Source organism: Epinephelus moara, chromosome 17 (assembly GCF_006386435.1).
Source record: "Epinephelus moara isolate mb chromosome 17, YSFRI_EMoa_1.0, whole genome shotgun sequence".
In the NCBI taxonomy this organism is placed as follows: domain Eukaryota; kingdom Metazoa; phylum Chordata; class Actinopteri; order Perciformes; family Serranidae; genus Epinephelus; species Epinephelus moara.
Window position 1 is genome coordinate 19,713,172 of NC_065522.1, and position 21,837 is coordinate 19,735,008.

At 41.2% G+C, this 21,837-nt stretch overlaps 1 protein-coding gene across 1 annotated transcript in view; it reads right to left on the bottom strand.

Moving 5' to 3' along the window:
• Positions 1–1,753: 1,753 nt before the first annotated feature.
• Positions 1,754–21,837, bottom strand: part of LOC126404545 (astrocytic phosphoprotein PEA-15) — a 70,616-nt gene continuing 50,532 nt past the window's right edge. Inside the window, exons 2-4 of the mRNA XM_050067827.1 lie at positions 7,857–8,031; positions 7,509–7,664; positions 1,754–1,963 (exon numbers count right to left, since the gene is read on the bottom strand). Of these exons, the coding sequence (XP_049923784.1) occupies positions 1,899–1,963; positions 7,509–7,664; positions 7,857–8,028 (393 nt within the window). The 5' untranslated portion in view covers positions 8,029–8,031 and the 3' untranslated portion in view covers positions 1,754–1,898. The remainder of the gene's footprint in view (positions 1,964–7,508; positions 7,665–7,856; positions 8,032–21,837) is intronic.

The window sequence follows — 21,837 nt, forward strand, 5'->3', positions numbered from 1 at the left end:
TGTTACAATGGCCCCTGGTCTTCCCTAGTTATACTTTCATAAACTATGTGGGCTTATTAAGTAATAGTTTGACATTTGGGAAAAAAACTTTCATTTGCCTTTTTGCCATGAGTTAGGTAACAAGATCAATACCACTTTTAAGTAGTGAAGTAGTAAGTAAGTAAATATGAAGCGGCTAGCTGAGCCGATTAGCTTAGCTTAGCACAAAGACAAGAATCTGGGAGAAATACTGTGCTGACTTTGTTCAAAGCTAATAAAATCTGTCTAGCAGCACCTCCAAATCTTACTAACAAACAATGTATATCTCAATTATTTATTCTTTCTAAAAAGACTGTTTAAACAAGGCTAGAGCAGATTAGCTTAGCACAAAGACAAGAAACTGGGAGAAATACTAGGCTGGCTTCGTTAAAAGCTAGTAAAATCTGTCTACCAGCACCTCAAAAACTCACTAACAAACATCGTATATGTAATTTATTTATTTATTTCCTATAAAAAAACAACAACGAAAAAACAAACCAACAAAATCAAAAACTGTGTTAAAACAAGGCTAGAGCGGATTAGCTTAGCTTAGCACAAAGACAAGAAACTGGGAGAAACTGCTATGCTAGCTAACTAAGGCTAACAAAATCTGTCTACCAAAACCTCTAAAGCTCACTAATTAACACAATATCTATTCCCAATGAAAACCAAAATGTAAAATCAGGGCTAGAGCTAACCAGCTAAGCTTAGCACAAAAAATTGGATAAACTGCTACCATGGCTCTAACCAAAGCTAACGAAATCTGTCTACCAGCATCTCTAAAGCGCACAATATATCTAACTTATTCATTCCCTATAAAAATCAAAGTGTTAAAACAAAACTAGCTAAGCTAGCTGTTTCTAGTCTTTATGCTTAGCTAAGCTAGCTTGCTGGTGGCTGTATCTTCATATTTAAAAGACAGAAATGAATGGGATATTGACCTCCTCATCCAAGTCATGGCAAAAAAGTGAATAAACTTCTGTCCCCAAATGCTGAACTATTTCATTCACAAAAACACACCTGGACTATTAACGCAGCTACACACTACAACAAGCACCCTCATCGACATGAACCAGAGTCATATGTGTGAGATTTAGATTAGTTTTAAATATTGTTTTTTAATTATGTATTTACGTGTTTTAGTTTTATTTTATCCCCAGATAGTGGTTTTGACATTTTGGCTAATTTGAATGCTGAATTATGTTAGTCATAGTGATGTATCACTGTACAGAAAATGCATACAAAGCTTAACTGTTTCCGTGGTAACCTACAGACTTTCTGAAAAAATAAAACTTTGCCATTTCATGTTGTTATTAAGTTCTGAAGGCAGGGTTTGTAGTTTTAAATTCTTTGTGGGTACTTTAACTATAACAACCTTAACTGCTATGCAGACACACAGACACACAGACACACACACACACACAGGGTTGCATAAGCACAGCATCACAGATTGAACAGTGTTTCCAGATTACACTCATTCTGAACTGACCCACTCAGCGTCTGAATCAAGGGTAGACTTTGGCGCTCTCTCTCCTCACACACACACTGTCGGTCCGTCTCCACATCTCTTCTTCTAACGTCTTTTTTTTCCCGCAGCTTCCAACCTCCCCTCAGCTTGGGAAGAGACTGCATCGCTACGATCTGATTGGTTGCTTGGTCGGTGGCTGCCTGCGCGGTTCTGTGTCACAGCATGTGTTAGTGCAAGGAGGGTGCGTGGCTGGATGTGCGTGGATGTGTTTATGTGTGTGTGTGTGTGTGGCAGGTGTGAGGGTGGGTGAGGTGGGGGAGTGATGGGGTTGGTCAGAAACGGTTGGTCGGTTGATTGGAGTGCCAGGAGTGAAGAAATCAAGGTGCAAAGATCAGGGCTGAGGGTCGAGACCTCACACCTTTTTAGGGGGAGGGGCCAACTTGATGATCTCGTCTTCAGAGGGCTGGCGGATGATGTCTTTTAGGGGGGAGGGGTTGGAGAAAGAGGGTGGAGGGGAGAGAGACAGAGAAAGAGATCATAAGAAACCCATACTTGAAACCAAAAAAGTTGTAGCCAAGAAAAGTGCAAGAGAGCACAACACTTCTGCTATGGATCAAAACTGGAGGAATCTGCCCATAAATGCCCGCCACGCAATTGTACGCAAAGGCACAATCGTTAAGAACTCTTCCATTTCAAACCTCATTTTTGATACTATATACCACTTGATGTATTTACATTCTGTAACTACCTCGCTGTACAGTAAATCTATTTATTAGTGGCGGACTCCGCCATTCCTGTGTGGGATTTAAATCACCTACGTAACCAGAAGGGAATCACAGGAAATGATGCATGCACGCAACCAGCGTTGCTGTTTTTTCAACCCGTTCTCATTCCTAGGTTGTTAAATACTGATGCTTTGTCACGCCCCTCTGTGTCTCATTGCATCGCGCAAGGCACCCGTTAGCGCCTTTATGTGATGTACAGCTGAAATGCATTGTAATACGCGATTGAAGTTGTGAGAGGGTTATGGTGTAGTTGATGCAACAAAAATTGAGCATAGGGATGTCAAGCTCAGCTCAAATCCCAGCTACATCAGCTGATCTCAAACAGCCCATTCAAGTGATGGATCAGCTGATTGATGGAAGGGAGTCAGCTGATAGATCACATGGTTCCTTTCCATGCTGCCAATTGGCAAATCTCATTCAGGACGCCCTATTTAAACTGCTCTGGCCTGCCTACTGTTGCTCCTTCCTCTGCAAGCCACTTTGCAACCCACCTCCTCCCCAGCTCCTCCTTTTCATGCTGGGTCTGACTTATCAATGTCTTTTCTGTTTGTCATTGATGCTGCTCTGTTCTGTTCCTGGAGGGTCTTTGCTGCTGCTCTCCCTGCCTTAGGCTTTCTGTGTAGGCACGTGGAAGGGCAGGGAGGTTTGGTCTCTTTGCCTCAGGCTTTCCCTTATTTGCATGTGGAAGGGCAGAGAGGTGTGCTCACTGCCTTATGACTTTGCATGCAGGCACATGGAAGGGCAGAGAGGTGTGCTCTCTCCACCTCAGGCTTTCCATGTAGGAGTGTGGGAGAGGCTTTCTGCGTAGGCCCGAGGAAAGGCAGGGGGACCCCATAACAGAGCCATTCCACCAAATATAATACTGCAAATGGAAGTTAAGTTTTCTTTGACTTAAGTGTTGCTGACTGAACTACTTAGGTTTAGAAAAAACATGTTTTGGGTTAAAATTAGTAGGTTTGTTACACAACGTAACGTAACGTAACGTAACGTAACGTAACGTAACGTAACGTAACGTAACGTAACGCAACGTAAATAAGTCACGTGAGTGATGTCAGTGCTCGATGACCATACGTAACTTGTTTAACGTTACGTTAAAACAGTGTTGACTTTTGGTCTCACACGGGATGAGAACTGTTGTCTCCTGGATAAAGGTCCAGTTTTGTACGACCCATCCACCTCCCACCCTATCCAGACTCTTTATACTACGTCAGTTGCCATCAGCCTTAAGTATTGCCACAGATGGGTTTACACTGGAGTCAGTTTGAAGTCCAGTGCGTCTCAAAGGTGGTATGGCTGCCTTCAATGTTGGAATCACACACTAGGGGCGTGATAATTCATTGGTGTTTGATGCCCCTGGAATCAGAATGGACTGGTGTTTGTTTTTCACACATATCAGTCTGTCCAGCTACACTTACCCTGCTAACACAACACTAGAGCTGTGTTAAGCAGTACTTCCTGCTGCTTCACATTAAAAGCATTAAATAGGTGTAACATGGGTTGACTTTTATTGTGAAGCAGTCAGAGAAAATGTACAGTATTTATCATTGATGTTTGCACAGACCGCCATCGTTCATCGAAAATGCTTCTACAAACACACAAAAGGTCAGTTTTTGCATTTATTGATTTTTTAAGGAGATGATAATAATAATTATTTTTCACAATAAAAAAAATAAAAATAAAAATGTATTATTAAATAAAGCAACAAATACCAATACAACATAATGGAAAATTGTAAAAAAAAAAAAAAAGGAATACAAAAAAAATATTAAAAAAAGCCCAAATCATTGTAAAACAGTGAATGTTGTCAAGTTCTTTTAGTGTACATCTGAAAAATGATGCTTCCTGAAAAGAACTGTGCTAAACAGACATTTAATCATTTTTAATAGCGGGGGAACTGATGTATTTTATTTGGCCGTTGCACCTGTGTTTTTATGGTGTTTTAACTCAACCTGGCCTCAAGCTAAATTTCCCCTGTGAACTGAACTGAGCCAGAAAAAAAGTAGTAGACCAGAAATAAATCTAATAAAAGGCAGCACAAAGCCGAGAGAGGAGGAGAAGGAACATTTTATTGCAACATGACCCTCCTCTTTAAAACAAGCCTCTTTGGTTCTTACAATTACTTCTGACTGAAAATCCTGTAAAATACATAATTAAACCAGAATGCCTGTAAGATAAAGTCAAGATTTATTCTTTAAAAATCACAATTCATCAGATAGGAAAAGAGTGAAAGGACAAAAAGGGGTAAAAACAATGACATATATCAGCCAATACAGTTATCAGATTCTTTATTTTATTTTTTATGACTCTGATCTATAAGTATTGGTTTTGACTTTAAGATTCAGTCAAGCATTAGATGCTTTGTCACAGCTGGTCTGCAGAGTATTATTGTTATATGAATATGAACAAAAGGCCCTAAAATAGTGTCCTCCTTCAATTATCACTGAATATCTTGAGTGTAGAACTGATGACAAGGATGACAATTACCTACAAAGTTTTGTTTGTTTGTATTTTTTTGTCTGTCTTTTTCAATGGATTTGTCTTTTTAATAGCTAATTAACTTTATTTCGTTGCCATTTTATGTAAGAAGACTAAAGAGTTACAAGGAGTAGTGTTTGAACTCTTCGCCTGTGAAATGGGACAACCCTTCAAGACCCTGACACGTCAACAGTCGTCTTCAATGGTGCATACGTTAACAGACACAACCATAGCAATAAAGGTATTATCACCATATTCATAATTTATCTGATGGTGAAGCAGAAAGCATGGACACTTGCAATTCATTGACTAAGTCCCGCGCTGTCGATCGATTAAACAAGTCATAAAATAAAAAAGAAAACTGTTTCATTACCAGGTCATAGTGCTCTGTAGGGTAACGTTAGCAACCCGTGCTCCTGCCCTACCAGTCTGCACTGATATTAGAGGAGCGGTAACAAGTGCAACTTCTCTGCTGGACATAAGTTGAATTTTTGGCGTCAGACACCACCAAATGGGAAAATGTGACATGGAAATATGTTACAATGCGGGACTGTCATGCACAAATCAGCAATAACAATGTGACGTTAGCTAGCTAGCCAGCTAGCTGGCTTGTTAGCTTCTGAGACATCAGTATACTACTAACATTTTTTTCTTAAGCTTGTCATAAATAAAAGGACCATATTACATGAAAAAAATAAGATAATACAAGGGTCTCATGATTTTTGTTTGTTAGTAAAGGAAGAAAAAATATTTGAGGGTTTCTTTAGTTGCTTGTGCAGCCATCTTGCCAATGATTTCTCATAACATGTTGAAAATTTGCCTCCGTTTGGAAGGCCATGTAGCCCTAACACTTCACCCGACCCCTCTATCCCAACAAAACTCTGCCTACACCCTGCCTCTAGACGTGAACATGCAAAACAGAGGGGTATGGGCAATGGGTCTCATTCATGAAATGTTAGAAAATCTGTGAGTAGATTTGCAATAAAAAATCTTGGTGCTAAAATCCTGCACCGGACTCACAAACGCCGACCAAAAACTTGGATTTGATCGTAGACACGTGTGCTTGTTCATGACTGCCAATCAATCGTAAACTGACAGCGCGCTCATGCTTGTCAGCAATTAACATACATCCCCGCCCATGAATAACGAGTAAGCACCATATATGGAGGTGATAATTACCATGGATAGGTGCATCCTGTCGACCTGCGGAGACGGGACAAACAAAGAGAAAGAGAAAAAGAAACTTTTCCAGCGCTGAGACTGCAGTTATTTCAGGTGAAGTAGGGGTGAGGAAAACATTTTATTTTCTTCTATTATTTGTAATGTGACAGGGACAGGTAAATCAGAGGCCTGGAGGGAGGTAACAGGTGCCGGTGTCTGTTGCAAGAATGATCCAAAAAATTAAACGAAAATGATTCAGTATGAAACTTGATGCAAAAACGCACAGGTACACACAAAAAAAACAACAGCTACAGGAGGCTCCTCCAAATCACAGCTCTGCAGATGAGCACAATGCTTGTATCATCCGAGAGACCTCTCTGTCAGTTTGCCTGTTTGTCTGTTTGAGCCTCGGCATTCTTTGTCTCTGTTGTGAAATTAAAGCACTATTAAACATCTTAATACAGGCAGTCTAATGTGGGCAATAACCCACCGTTAAGTTTAACAACAAGTAAGGTAGTGTGGCGTAAAACCACACCGTCTCCCTCCAACTCTCTGCCAGATTCAGGTTCACCAGCTGCCCGGTGTGAGCGGAGACACACGCCGAACTGCTTCCCCACGTCCACAGGTCTTATTAAACCAAAACTCAGTCGATTTAAATAACTCATTCATGTTTTTAAGAACCCTAATCTGAAGCTTAAATCTGCTAAATGCCAACTATATAATGTGTCATATTTCTAATCTCTTGTCATGTTTAACTTACATGTTTCAAAGGCATCTGTGTATTGTGAACCTAACAGAGCACAATACAAATTAAAATTGTAATTTCTGATAATGACAAACAACATTTATGTGCATTATCTTATAAGCACTACTAGCAACTAGCAGGTATAGATTTTGTTAGTACCTACGAAAACACTAGAGCTACTAACATATTGATGTATGCCGAAATACACGTAAATTTCCGACTGCAAACAGTTTACACACAAATTCGTTCTGCTCACGTTTCATGAATGAGACCCAAGGAGTGTAACTGGGATTTAACCTGAATGGCATTTTTGAGAACTTTTTGACCATTTTTATGAATTCACAAATGGCAAAAAATCCTTAAATTTAGCACCAAATTTGTGTACCACATTATATCAAAACAAAAAATTGCTGCAAAAACATGTGAGACATAACTGAGCATGGAAAGATCCATCATAATGTTCTAGTTGTTTCAAAGTTTCAATTATTACATATCTATGACTAGAAAGACTTGACACACAGTGCTGAGCTGCATCTCAAATTAATCTTCAGGTTTCCAGCTTTCAGACGATGCATGACTCTTCTACGTGGTGTATACTGTTGACGTGTTATCACCCTCTAAATATCCCCTGTCCCCCCGAAAAAAGGCAATAATGATTCTATGCAGGTCTCAGAGGATTAAGACAGTTTTCTGTTTTGCCAATAGGGGGCAGAACTTGACTAGATTTGGGAGACCAGGAAGCCAATCAGAGTAACTTCTGCCAAATCAAAGATCCAGTTATGCCCAAAGAAGGGGTAAAATTGGCCTGATATTTTAGTAAACTGATCTCTAACCTTTTATATACACATTCTGTTACCTTTGTATTTCTTGGCTGAGGGGATGCGTGTGAGCTTGGTGTCGATCTCGTCGTCCTCAGAGATCTTGAGCACGGTGGTGCGGTACTCGATCACCCTCGTCAGCAGGTCCGGTCGCCGTGAAATCTCAAAGATGTGCTCGATGTACGACAGATTATCTGCACAAGAAGGGTCGTTAGCAGCGAAACAGCCTTCGGATATGTCATACAAAGATGTTCTGGTCATCAGTTGACGCATGATGGATGTGGAAATAAGAAGAGACAAACTGCTCTAACACATTTACACCCACGTAGATTAAATATAAGCTAAATGATGTGATTGAATGTTGGAGCTCAGTCTGTGTTTCTCACCTTGGGCCAGCTTGTCGTTCTTCTCCAGGTAGCTGAACCACTCCTTGGAGGAGGTGATGTTGTTGCTCTGGTCCTCAGGGATGTCCTCCTTGCAGGCCGACTTGAGCTGCTCCAAGTCTTCGTTGGTGATGTTTTCAGACAGGTCGCTGAGCAGAGAGCTGTACTCCGCCATGGTCTGGTTAGAGACAGAGAGAGAGGAAGCAGTTAGATATACTGAATAAGCGAATGCCAAAGCAAACAGAAACTAAAGGGGAGAGAGGAACAGAAAAAGAAGAGCGACTGAAAATATCCATGTGTTGTTGAATTGCTCAGTGTGCAAACAGCCCACCTACTTCCCAGACTCTAGAATGGAAAGTTAAGAAATCTAATGACGATAGCATACTGTCAGAGTGGGACGGAGAAGCACAGAGACCAGATGATATCAAACAGGCCAATCCTCTCTCTTTGTACCTGAAAGAAGAGATTGACTGGAAAGACTGGACGGGACAAAATGGGTCATAACATTGTACTGCACCTTAATGGACATCCAAAAGGGGGGGGTCTACGCACTCAGAAAAGGACACTTTCTAATGTCACAATGAATGGACAACTACGCAGGTTGATTTTAGCGCTGCTCATCGTGGACTATATTGCTGTCATTGTTCATTTTAGTCAAACCATACAGTTTGAAAACGAGGTGCGACTCCAACTAGAAAACAATGTTTTGATGCATTGGATGTGCTGAATGTGCATATTAAGGCAGTACAGGAGGAGGTGCACATTAATAATCCTCCAGGACTGTAACATGCTCATGTTTAACCCAAACAATGTGTCATGTGATGGTTCAGATCAAGGTCGGAACACGTTCTCACCACAAATGAACCGCACCAGAGTTTGTTTGTAACCAGACCAAGACCACCTCTTTAAGAAGGTCCCGGTTGATTTGGTGCGCACCAGAGTGTGATTGCTGCGTTCACACCTGCCCAAATGAACTGCACTTAGGGTGGCAAAGAACTTGAGTTCGAGTGAACCGAACCAAACAGGGCAGAAAGCACCGGTCACCGGAAAGCAACAGTCACTGGAAGACAGCTGGGTACCCCACTGAGGTAAAAGAGGGCAAGCAAGTTCCCTCCAACCACCAAGGCACCCCTGAAACCCCTGCTAGAACATCCTGTCGGTAGTGATGGCCAAATGAGGCCTCATGAACCAGTCTTTATTTTCTGAAGCCACCAGATGGCACTGTCTGTTCAACAAAGGTTTGAAAGCACACTTCATTGCAGGTCCCTCAGCCTTTATCTTTAAACCAAGACTGCCATCTGGTGGAGTCAGAAAATAAAGAAAGTGGTTCATGAGGCTTCATTTGGCCATCACTATCTGTCGGTGTCGGGCCTACACACTTGTAACATGGTCATGGGCGGGCGTCCGTCGCAAGCCCGAGGGTCAGAGAAGGAGGGAGAGGGGGAGGAAACAGTAGACTATGCTGCACGCTATACAGTGCCAGAAACAGGCTGTGATAATGAAAAGGAAAGAGAAGGTGTGAAAATCTGTCATAAATTGGGAAGAATACGGCCCAATTGTGACCCAGGTAGGAAACCAAGTGAGGGCAAGAAAAACTAGAGTCTCCCAGAAAAACAGCAGAGTTGGCAAACATGTTTTGAGAACCGTGTCCAGACAATTTATGAGCTCTGAATTTCACATAGAGCCCCTTTGAATCAATCACACATATACAGGTCTGCTGCTGTAAATACTCACAAGAGCACCAAATGTGTATTAATTACATCTGAAAATAGTCCCCAGCAGATGCACTACTTCTTCCTGTTTGAGTACAGTTTGCTATTAATTACAGTGGCCTGCTTTTTTGGTAAATTACTCAGGCTTTATATATCTATATGTTACATCTTCAGAAGGGGCCTGTGGCAGCAAGGAACAGAGGAAAAGGACTATGGCATTTTCAAGGGTGTGTTGACAGTAAGAAACATACAGTATCACATTGGCCTTGTCCTTTAAACTCTGTACCCTCCACATATATTAGGAAGTACATTAAAAAGCGACCTACAACGTCATGTGTGAATGGCTATGATTTACCTCCATCAAATCATCTCAGGCTCTAGAGAACATTTCTGCAGCTCTCTGTCTCCCTCTACTGGCCTCATTGAAGAAGAGCAGTTCTGTGCTTATGCAGAATCACAGAACATTCAAGAACTTTATTTTCATTATGCAAGCCTAACACAATCGCAACCTAAATTGATGCACTGTATTAATGACTATGCACGCATGCGTTCAAAGAACAAAATAAGGCACACATGACATAAAAGTAAATTCAGTATTCCTGCTATCAGATACATTGTTTTTGTCTGTGTTACCTCACATGAAAATGATATCAAGAGGCCCAGAGTTTCACATTCTGCACATCCCTAGGAAAAAGATTTAATATATCGGATGGGTACTCTGTATCTGCAGATATGTGATACAAGTTCAGAAAAAAAAAGTCAGATAGGTGCTTTCCTACTTATAGGTTTCCCACTTGGATAGAAAAAGATCACAGGCAGCTCTGTATGCATGCGAGATATTAAAATACGTGACTTGTTTTCAGATTTAGACCTGAAATGAGAACAGTGGTTTAAGGATTCAGTACATAGGCATGCAGTGGTTACGGATCAGGCTCGCTTTAAGGAATGAGCGTTGTCAAGATCGCAGGGTTTAGGTTATCCTCACAAAGATAGAGTATTTGCCTGTGTGTGTGTGCGAGTGTGTGGGAGTGTGTGTGTTGGCATGCGGGTTGTTCAGAAACAGGCAGCCAGAGAGAAACAGACATAAAAGAAGCACAGTGAAAGAGAGGCAGAGAAACAGACAGAGTGATTCAGGCGTGTTGTGAGGCCGTCTGCTTCGTTCAGCTGCCTTAGTTTGGAAGAAAACAGATCGGGAGGCAAACGCAGGCTTCAGATTGCAGCTCTGATCTGGGTTAATAACATATTTGCGTCAAGCTATTCATATTCATCTTCATATCCAGATGATTGCAAGCATTGGTGCATATTACTGCAGATGTTTTATAGTGGTTTGCACAATGTGAAGAGAAACAAACAAATCTGTGTGCAGGAGGTGAATGAAATATTGTTTATATAAAACCGACTCTTAGATCAAAATTATTTAGCAACAATTAAGATAATTCAGTAATCCTGCAAGTCAATTTTCAAGCAAAAAAGTCAAAATTCACTACATTCTCCTTTGGTTCAAAAAATGAATATTGCTTTTCTTAAGCCTTCTCAATCAAACGGTCAAGGTCACTCAGTGTCGGGCCTTCAGTGACTGTAAGGAAATATAGTGGCACTTTCTACCATAAAAAAAATCACCAAAAACATTGGGCAGAAATTAACAACATCAGCAACCAAGTATACGTGTTACTCTGATGTTAGCATGTAGCTACATGTAGCACTGTACTTGCAGTGGGGGAAATTACTGTAATGGATAATAGTGGCACTTTCTCCCGTAAAAAATCACAAATAAATCACCAATAAAAGCTTCTAAATACAACTGAACACGTTCCAGGAGAAGTATGATATGAAATCGAGATGTAATTAAAAAACATCAGTAACCAAGATTACATGTTTCCCTGATGTTAGCATGAAGCTATATGTGGAAATATACTTGCAGTTGGGGAATGACTGTAATGGAGAACAGCAGCACTCTCTACCGTAAAGACAAATCACCAATAAAAGCTTCTAAACACAACCAAGCAACCAAGATTAGATGTAGCTACATGTAGCAGTGTACTTGCAGTGGGAGGCTCACTGTAACAGAGAAAAGTGGAACTTTCTACCATAAAAAATAAATTAAAAAATCGTCAATAAAAGCTTCTAAACACAGTGTTCTGGCAGGAATCTGATCCAAAATTAGGGAGAAACGAACAACATCAGCAACCAAGAGTACATGTTTCCCTGATGTTAGCATGTAGCTACATGTAGCAGTGTACTTGCAGTGGGGGAATGACTGTAACAGAGAACAGTGGCACTTTCTACTGTAAAAAATAAAATTAAATAACCAATTAAAGCTTCTAAGCACAACTAGACATGCTTTATGATTATGCTTATGAATTATGATTCAAAATCAGGAAGAAATTAACAACATCATCAACCAAGATTACATGTTTCCCTGATGTAGCATGTAGCTACATGTATGTAAGTAGTGTAACTGAAGCTGGGGAATGACTGTAACGGAGAACTGCGGCACTTCCTGCTGAGAAGACTCACCTATAACAGCTTGTAAACACAACTGGACATGTTACAACAGGAATCTGATCCCAAACTGGGGTAGAATTTACAACATCAGCAACCAAGACTACATGTTGCCTTGATGTTAGCATGTAGCTACATGTAACAGTGTAGGCTAATATAAACACTTGCAGTAGCATGCCTGGAGCAGATGATCATATAAAGAAAGCTGACGTTAGCTCGTCTCTAATCCTCTTATCTGCATTTCTTTTTACATTTCTCTTTTCGCTGTCGAGTAAGATGACGTAAGTCTCAAGAAAATTAAGGCTAAAAATGGTCTAGAAAAAGGCGTAAACACAGTGGGATGCCAATGACATCATGCTCAAACCAAAAACCAACTGCAGGTGCTGCGTTCAACATTTTCAACCTCACTTCCAATCACACTGCTGCCTCAAGATTTCCAAAGGCCTCCTCGTCCCGACATCCTGGTGAGACTTTTCCCAGCCCTTGGTGACTTTAACGAGGCAGTGGTTTAGCTATGTGGAAATGATTAAGGTCACCTAAAAACAGCTGCAGCTGAGCTGAACGGGATCCAGTGTCTCGCTCAGGGACACTCTGGCAACTTTGGGGAGCGATGCAAGTTGCAGTCATCTTCTCTCACATAAGCTTCCCACAACATAAACATGCATCTGCGCACATACGTCTCTTCCTGTGTCACACACAGCAGCCCCTCCCCATCCCTGGCATCCATGCAGCTGGCAAGAGGCTGCCGCTGAATGCAGTGCATCATGGGCACTGGCACGAAGCTCTGTCTGCCTCTGATCCCCTCAGTCTCATCACAGATAAACACGGCGTACAGAAAGCCCAGAAGAGGCTCTGTGATGAGCGCTGTGACCTATATAACAGAGCTGCCGTTACCCGCAGCTACCACCAGAGGGCCCCCATTCGCTGTGGAGCTTAAGATACTGTAGAGGCAGCTTAAGCATCTTATGGTGCAACAATGCAATCGTCTGAAGCATGCTCACAGGGACATATGGGCAGGAGATGATGCTCTCTAGCTGAGCAGCAGACCCTGAAAAGATGATTAACAGCAGGGATGGAAAAAAGAGATCACTCATCCATTGAAAAATACGGATACATTTGATACAGAAATCACATTTCCAGTCAATAACTGGCGACTGCATGAATAGGTCCATATGCACGCTGACAAATAGTGACAGTCTTAAAGTGTGTGTGAGATGTATGGGATGCTGCTGTACCACAGGCGGATTTAAGGTCATGATTTGTTTGTCTGTTCTCTAATGGCTAATTGGTGGCATTTGGTTTGGTTTGTCTGATCCACGATCTCAGCCTCGGGGCGAGAGCACAATGATGACAGAGCGCTTTTTACTGTGCATGTGGTGAGAGAGACAGAGCGAGAGGGAGAGTGCGTGTGTGTGTGTGTGTGTTACTTCAGTCTTAAATGTCACATTCATCTCCTCTCTAACCAGAGCAACTTGCTCAATCAACACAAAGCACTGCGTGGGAGAGAGCAGGGATATGCACCTTAACTCCAGTGAATACAACAAGGGTCTGTGTGTGTGTGTGTGTGTGTGTGTGTGTGTGGCTCCTGCCTTGAAATGCAAGTTTGGGAATCGTGTGTGTGCGTTTTCATGTATTTGCGTGCACAAAAGAAAATGTGTGTTTGAACGCTTCGACTCACAAGCTTGTGAATTGTGTGTGTGAGATGGAGGGAGACTGAAAGAATGAATGTGTGTGTGTGTGTGTGTTGGTCCCGGTGCCTCCTCTCTCGACCCAGGTCGCCCTGCCTGCTCTCTGTTTTGCACCACAATGGACTGGCGCTGCTTTTGTATACTTTTAGAGGAGAAGGGGGGGAACAAAAAAAACAAAACAACAACAATGGATAGAGTGGCTACATTTAGTGTTTCTGTCTCCCACCACCTCCGTCACATCCCCCCCTCTCCCTGCTGCCTTTCACTCTTTCTCAACCGCCAAATAAAGACGTTCTGCCTAAAATAGTCAGTCTTGGCCATGCTTCAAATTTTTAAAACTTTAATGCTTTTTTTTTTTTTTTTTACATTCATTTAGTACTTTTATTAGACATGTTTTTATTTATTTTTCATGGTTTACACATGGTTTATGCTTTATTTTTGATTTTTAAGCTCTAACTCTCTGCTAGGTAACCTTACAAAATTTGGCTCCATTACAACTCACAAGATTCACAGACAAAACAACTGTCTTAATTCAATTCGTTTATTTTAATTTGTTTATTTTTTTTTTATCAGGGACCATGTACAGAGAACATTGGACTCAACAGAGTAAAGATGCACTGCACCAGATTATAGCTTTTTAGCTAGTTTCCATCTGCAGTCCCTGAGGCAGGCAAAAGAAGAAATAACAAGAGAAAAATTAAAATATTACAAAGAGACATAAAAAAAGACACACTGAAATGGTACAAGAAAATAGAGTGCATTGAAATCCATGGGACAACGCACACACGGCGTCCAAAGTGTGAGTGCTCACAGTTTCAGAAAACAGTCATACAAGGTGCACATGCCCATACAGAGCGCACAGTGCAATGAGGCAGATAGAACACCCACATGTCTCATTTGGTCTTCGTGTAATCTGTACATAAAGTGCATGGTGCAAGATGAAAACACCACGAAACACGTTTCCAAACAAATATAACATGCTAACGCTATTTGCACAAGCCTATGGCATTTTACATTGTACAAATTAGCCTAGGGGCTAGTGGACTTTTCCTCTACTCATATGAAGCCAGGGACAACAGCAACATTTAACAAAGGTAACGATACAAAATTCTGCTTCATTACAACCCACAAGGTTCACCAACAAAACAACTGTCTTATACTAAACATGTTTCCAAACAAATACAACATGCTAACGCTATCAGCACAAGCCTATGGCATTTTACATTGTATAAATTAGCCTAGCAGCTAGTGGACTTTTCCTCTACTCATATGAAGCCAGGGACAAGAGCAACATGTAACAAAGGTAACGTTACAAAATTCGGCTCCATTACAACTCACAAGGTTCACTGACAAAACAACTGTCTTATACTAAACATGTTTTCCAAACAAATATAACATGCTAACGTTATTAGCACAAGCCTATGGCATTTTACATTGTATAAATTAGCCTAGTGACAAGCTGAGATTTCCTCTACTCATATGAAGCCAGGATAAATCACACACAGGACTTAAAATGCTATTTTTGTGGAGGCTTTATGGTCTTCTAAAGTAAATAAAAGCTTTGTTTTCACTGAGGGAAATGTTTTCAGCTTTCAAAAACAGACAGGAGGTTTGCATTGCCACGACACGTAGTTACGTCGTAGGCTCTATGTTGAGCTTACACCATAGCTATGGTGTCGATTCAACGCAGAAGTATAAATTCCGCCGAGCATTGGACTTCATCATCTCCCTCTCTCTTATCGTTATACATAAATTTAATACTGATTAAAAGTCATTTTACTTTCACATCCTTGTATTTATTATGTTCATCTGTAGTGAACCGACTGTCAGGTGTACATAAACTACAGGTTATATACGCTATCTGTTGAAAAAATCCCTATCAGTGCATCCTTAATGAATTGATTACTTATCTGGCATTGCTGTATGAAATGTGTTCATGGGCCAAAAACTGCTTCCTACTAACCCAGCCAAACAGCAGTTCGTGGGCAGATCAATAGATCCAGCTGCAGCTTTTGCTGTTGCCTGACAACAAAGACAGGAAGTACGACAATGAATAAACCCACCTGTACTGTGTGATCAGATATAACCACTAAATGTATTAGTGATTAGAGAGAAGGCCACAGAAAGTTATTTTTTGCACACAGCTATCTCCTTGAAGGCCGACTACCATGCATTCAGCGTTTTGCAAGACGCTCTGAGACAAAACTGAGATCTGTATACGCGTATTTTTTTTTAAATCCCTGTGCAACATTGCAGTCATGCTCTAAGTAAAAGAGTTTGTGAAATCCCCTCTCACTGACGCTCCCTCCTCCCTGGTCTCTCTGGGACGAGCCTGACACTGCTTCCATACATAGAGTCCCACTGTGCTTCACATTCTCATGAACACAAACATGCTTTTGTCTGCTCGTTCCTCTGTCTCTGCTGCCTGCCTGTGTGTGTGCCTGTGTGTGTGTGCCTGTGTGTGTGTGTGTGTGTGTGTGTGTGTGTGTGTGTCTTTAAATGCGAGACAGACAGACAGAGAGAAAGAGCTGTCACTAATATTACAAAGTCAAAGCCACATTCAGATATATATTAAACTGTTCAAGAAGTCTGAACAATAAAATAACTTTATTAAACTGTTTCCTGGGACCGAAGTAAACAAATAAATAAACAAAAACAGGATAAAAAAAGACTTCTGGTAACTAAAGACTCTCCACTCCATAAATGTATACCATTATGTGTAAATTATGGAAGTTTGTTGGTGCTAAAACAACATACACAGTGAATCCATTCAAGTTGTGATCAATCTGCAAGGGAAACATTTGCACTTGTAAAAAGAGGCGTTCATGCTCAGTTTGAAATCTCACAGTTTTCTCTGGCTGATTTTAAGCACTCAGGGGAGCTTATCAACAGGGTTGTATTGTATCTTTCACAGTTCAAGTCTTTATAAGAACAGTGTGGGGAATACACTTATTTGTTTACTTGCAGCCAGTTGGATTATGAGATTAATATCACTCCCATATTGGTTTGGTAAATACATGAAGCTACAGCCAGAAGCTGGCTAGCTTAGCTTAGCATAAAGACTGTAAACAGGGGGAAACAGCTAGCCTGGTTCTTCCTAAAGGTAAAGAAATCAGCCCACCAGCCCCTCGAATGCGGGATTTATACTTCAGCATCAAATCAACACTGTATCCTACGCTGTAGCCTGATTTGCACCTCTCCAGAAATGTAACTCCTGTCTGTTTTTGTAAGCTGAAACTATTTCCCTCAGTTGAAACAAAGCTTTTATTTACTTCAATTTCACAGATAAGAAACAATAAATTGTAAAGACAATACAGCCTCCACAAAAATAGCATTTTATGTCCTGTGTGTGATTTATCCTGGCTTCATATGAGCAGAGGAAAAATCAGGTAGCTTCTAGGCTAATTTATACAATGTAAAATGCCATAGGCTTGTGCTAAAAACATTAGCATGTTTTATTTGTTTAGAAAACATGTTAGGTATCAGGTATTAGTTTTGTCAGTGAACCCTGTGAGTTGTAATGGAGCCAAAGTTTGTAACGTTACCTTTGTTAAATGTTGCTGTTGTCGCTGGCTTCACATGAGTAGAGGAAAAGTCCGCTAGCTGCTAGGCTAATTTATACAATGTAAAATGCCATAGGCTTGTGCTAAAAACATTAGCATGTTTTATTTGTTTAGAAAACATGTTAGGTATCAGGTATTAGTTTTGTCAGTGAACCTTGTGAGTTGTAATGGAGCCAAATTTTGTAACGTTACCTTTGTTAAATGTTGCTGTTGTCCCTGGCTTCATATGAGTAGAGGAAAAGTCCGCTAGCCACTAGGCTAATTTATACATTGTAAAATGCCATAGGCTTGTGCTAAAAATATTAGCATGTTGTATTTGTGGGGAAAATGTGTCCAGATAAGACAAGTGTTTGTCTGTGAATGCTGTGAGTTAAAGTGAAGCTGATTTGTGTACTTGTGTTTGAAATTGAGAGAGAGTTAAGAAAAATTTCTACAATTAGAAATCTCTTGATAATTATGTGTTGGAAAAAATGGATGAAAAAAATGTTTTTAATTTTTTTTCTTAGCTCAGTTTCAATACTTAAATCAATTATCATGGTTTACTGACTCACATAACCTTTTAGCCTATTTCAAGAAATGACGTCGCAATAAGCAAACATAACAATGTATGCACTGGCGGACCGTTTCTATTGCAGAGTTCAAAGGGTTAAATAAAAAAAAAATAAAAAAAATTGGATTATTTTTGCACTCGCTCAGTAGTTTTGTCATCAATAAATTTCCATAGACTTCATGGTGTGTATAGATGCCAGTCTTCTTCCACTGCGTGACTAAACTGTTAACCCCCCACCACCACATCCACCACAGTCTGCTATACATTGTGCAATCAGGCCATTATCCATCTCGGAGCCCCACTGTTCTCCCTATACCGTTCTCTTCCTCTCCTTTCTTGTCTCTTTTCCTGTTTGATCCTCTCTCTCGTGTCTGTCTTTCTCTTCACGTCTGACCACAAAGGGATTTCATAAATGTGCAACAGCATGCGCAGAATGCAGGCACAAACATGCCTGTAGAGTCGACACAGCAGCGGCCGATCAATGTGTGTTCTCAAGTGCCTGAATGCGGTTCTGAGGTGGTGTGCGTCCAAATAAAGATAATGTCAAGTACAAATGTGGAAGACCTTGGTCTGAGAGCTGCAACAATATCTTCTGAAGCACTTACAGAGATCACATCTATTATTTTACCCTCCATTATACGCCTCATATTTCACAACACTTGCTGTGTTCACTGTTACCTTTCCACTTTCAATTGCAGCGATAATCAACCTGCTGAGTGCTTCTCTTTGTTAGACACACACACACACGCACACACACACACATACATACAGACATACATATATACCACGACCACCAAAACTCCATTCACCCTCCACACCAATGACGTTGCCATGGAGACCAGGCCTGGCTTTGCCTTTAGGCCTGGAGACTGTTACCTAGCGACAGGGCAGAGACCATCCTCCCTCCCCTCCTCACTTCACCTCACACCCCCCCCAGCCCCTTTCAGAATAAAAGCCCCAACTGCAAAGACTGGCAAACACATTTAAAGTGTGCATTTAAGTGAAGTCGTACGTTTAGATTTTCCTTTTTAGACTCAATTATCGAGGGCTGGAAAACACTGAAACACTACATTTTGTTACCGACGACACCAGTTCTGGTTCACAATCACCACCGTGGTGATGCAATGCACAAAAAGTGCGAGAAAACACTGTACGCACACGTACATGAGTGAGTACGGGAGGTCAACATGAGACATCGTGACAGTCATATGATCACTTCACATGCTTGCACAACTCTTCCTCCTCTGTCTTTCTTTTTATCAAAGCCAGGCGTAAACAGAAACAGACACTCTCTCCCTCACACACACACACACACACACACACAAACACACACACACACACACACACACACACAGAGCGCTGGCCAACTGTGCTGGACTTCAGCATGGAGACAAGCCTTTAGATTTCACCATGGCAACCAAACCACCGGGATAGCAGCTCAAAAATCTCCCTGACAGAGATCTGGAGGGAGGAATAGACTCCGCTGTACTGTTTTCTATACAATATATCCAGACTTTGTGTCTGGTTCGTCTTTGCCAGCCCTTTTTTTTTTTTTTTCCCCTTTTAACTTGCACGTTTGCTTCATCGCTCCTTCCCCTCACATACCGTCCTTTTGTCTTTGTTGCTTTTGGACTTAATGAGTCTTTCTCAGCCACCTCAAAGTCTCAGCTGTCTGAATTTACAATCAGTCACTACGCAGATTCTCGTAAATGATACTTTTCTCTGGACATTTATATTAAATAATGCTTTGGGCCCTGATCACACAGAAAGCGTAAGCAGCTGGAGGCTTAGTGAGAATGAAGCTTTTTGCTTGTGGTTGTTGCGTCACGCCTCGTGTTTCTGCGCTCTAGACGCCTGGTCTAGCATTTCTGACAGGCGGTGTTGGTCAGTCTGTCTGCCTTGCACCACATTTTGCTGCAATAAAAATAATTAAAAGTCAGGCCATGTTTACATGAAAACGATCCGCTGAAAACAGAATCGTTTCTCATTTTCGTTTTGAAAAAAGTTCCGCGTTCAGATGACAATGTTTTGATAACAATCGCGGTGCACACGGTTCCGCAAAAATGACCAAAAACGCTGTAGTATAGTGCCAGGCCAGTAGTTGCCGGTGTGACTTTCTAATGAAACAACACACGCCTGCGGACATGCGCTTCCTTCGACAGAGTGGTGATGTACAAACGAACAAAATGGCAACCGCACGAACGTTTGGACAAACGGACAACGAGGTGGAGTTGCTACAGTAGATCTACAGCCTTGATAAACTCGCCATTGTTGTTCTGGAGCCCGTTTTCAAAACACTGCGTATTCAGGCACCCAAAAACGCCGCTGTTGTGTAAACGATCAGTCAAAACGCAACTAAAGTTTTTGGTTGAAATTGTTTTGGTATAAACAGGACGTCAGACAAACAGGCTGAAAACTTCGTAGCTTATGAGATAAAACTGATGTTGCCAAAGTTTTATGATAACACAATAATATCGTATCGTGAGTCCTCTGGCGATTCCCATCCCTAGGCATTAACACGGCAATAACAATCATTTACCATCTCTGTTATATGACGGGTGAGCTTGTCCTCTGCTCGAAGGGTAAGGAGCTCCTGGACCTGACTGTTTCCTTATTCTCCCTCAGTCCTGTTCCTTCATGTTCTACTCTGTGAGTACAAGCACATAGTCTCTATCTCCTTCATTAAATCTCTCATTAAATATAACCTGACATTTCACAACCTCCTGTGCTCTCTTTCTCTCTCCGAGTATATTTTTTCTCCTCTACTCAGATGGACTGAGAGGCAGAGTGTAGGAGTCCCACCCACTCTCCATCTTTAAATCTCCCATGAAACTCACCTCGACTTTACAAAAATCTGTTCGGCTGTCCATGTATGGCAGTGTCTATTCTAAAACAGCAAAGCTCTGATTCCAAAAATGAAAAAAATGCCACAAAAAAAATTACGTAATGACCTCATTAAATCTCTCTAATTCAAGCAGTGTTGCAGTTTGAGGGATGTTACATCTTGTCTTTCCCTCTCAATACATGCCTTTTTTATCTATACGTCTCAGTGCATTAAACCGTCCTCCCCTCTCTCAGAATATAGCTTTGGTATAGCTGGAGCCGCAGGAGGTGAGGGATTAGAGAGTGGGAGGCAGAAGAGCTCAGGTCGAAGCGAATGTCCGCCTCCAAAATCTACCTCTCAGGTCAGAAGTCTCTCCTACCCATCCGCAGATATAATTTCGCATCTCTCAGGGTGTAACTAATTGGCTTTTCTTTTAGGCATTTCACTTCAACCCACGTGCTCACGCTCACTCATTATGAAACCCACTGGAAAAAAATAAAAAATAAAACCGAGTTTAGCTAAAATGATTCTGAACAATCTCGAATCCTGTCCATCATCGTCCTGTTATTGAACTTCTGCCTAATGCAGCAGAATTGTATTTACTCAGGCGACTGCATGCATTACCGACAAACGTGTAATGGCTAAAGGATATATTACTGCCGGAGATAACAGCCTTCACAGGTAGTTTACAGGCACTTCTAATGCATGTGTTACATTTGTTAACACTGTGTGCACATTTAGAGACTGTTAATAAGTTTTAAGTGTAGTTCAAACTGTCCACTGCTACAAATATTATCCCTGAGTGCTGCTCTCTCCCTTTACATGCATTTACAGTCATTTTAATATATTAGCAGCACACATTACAGATAATGGTTATCTATATAACCTGAGTTCTAGTGTCTCTGTGTGTGATTTTATGAAGATGATGGACGCAGTATTTTACTATATAATGACGAAAACTCTGTCTGTGTGTGTGTGTTCCACGTTTTTCTCCTCACTGACTTGGTCAATCCATGTGAAATTTGGCACAGTGGTAGAGGGTCATGGGAGGATGCAAATGAAGCAATATTACATCAATTGGCCAAAGCGGGGCGCTATAGCAACCGACTGAAATTGCAAACTTTGAATGGGCATATCTCATGCCC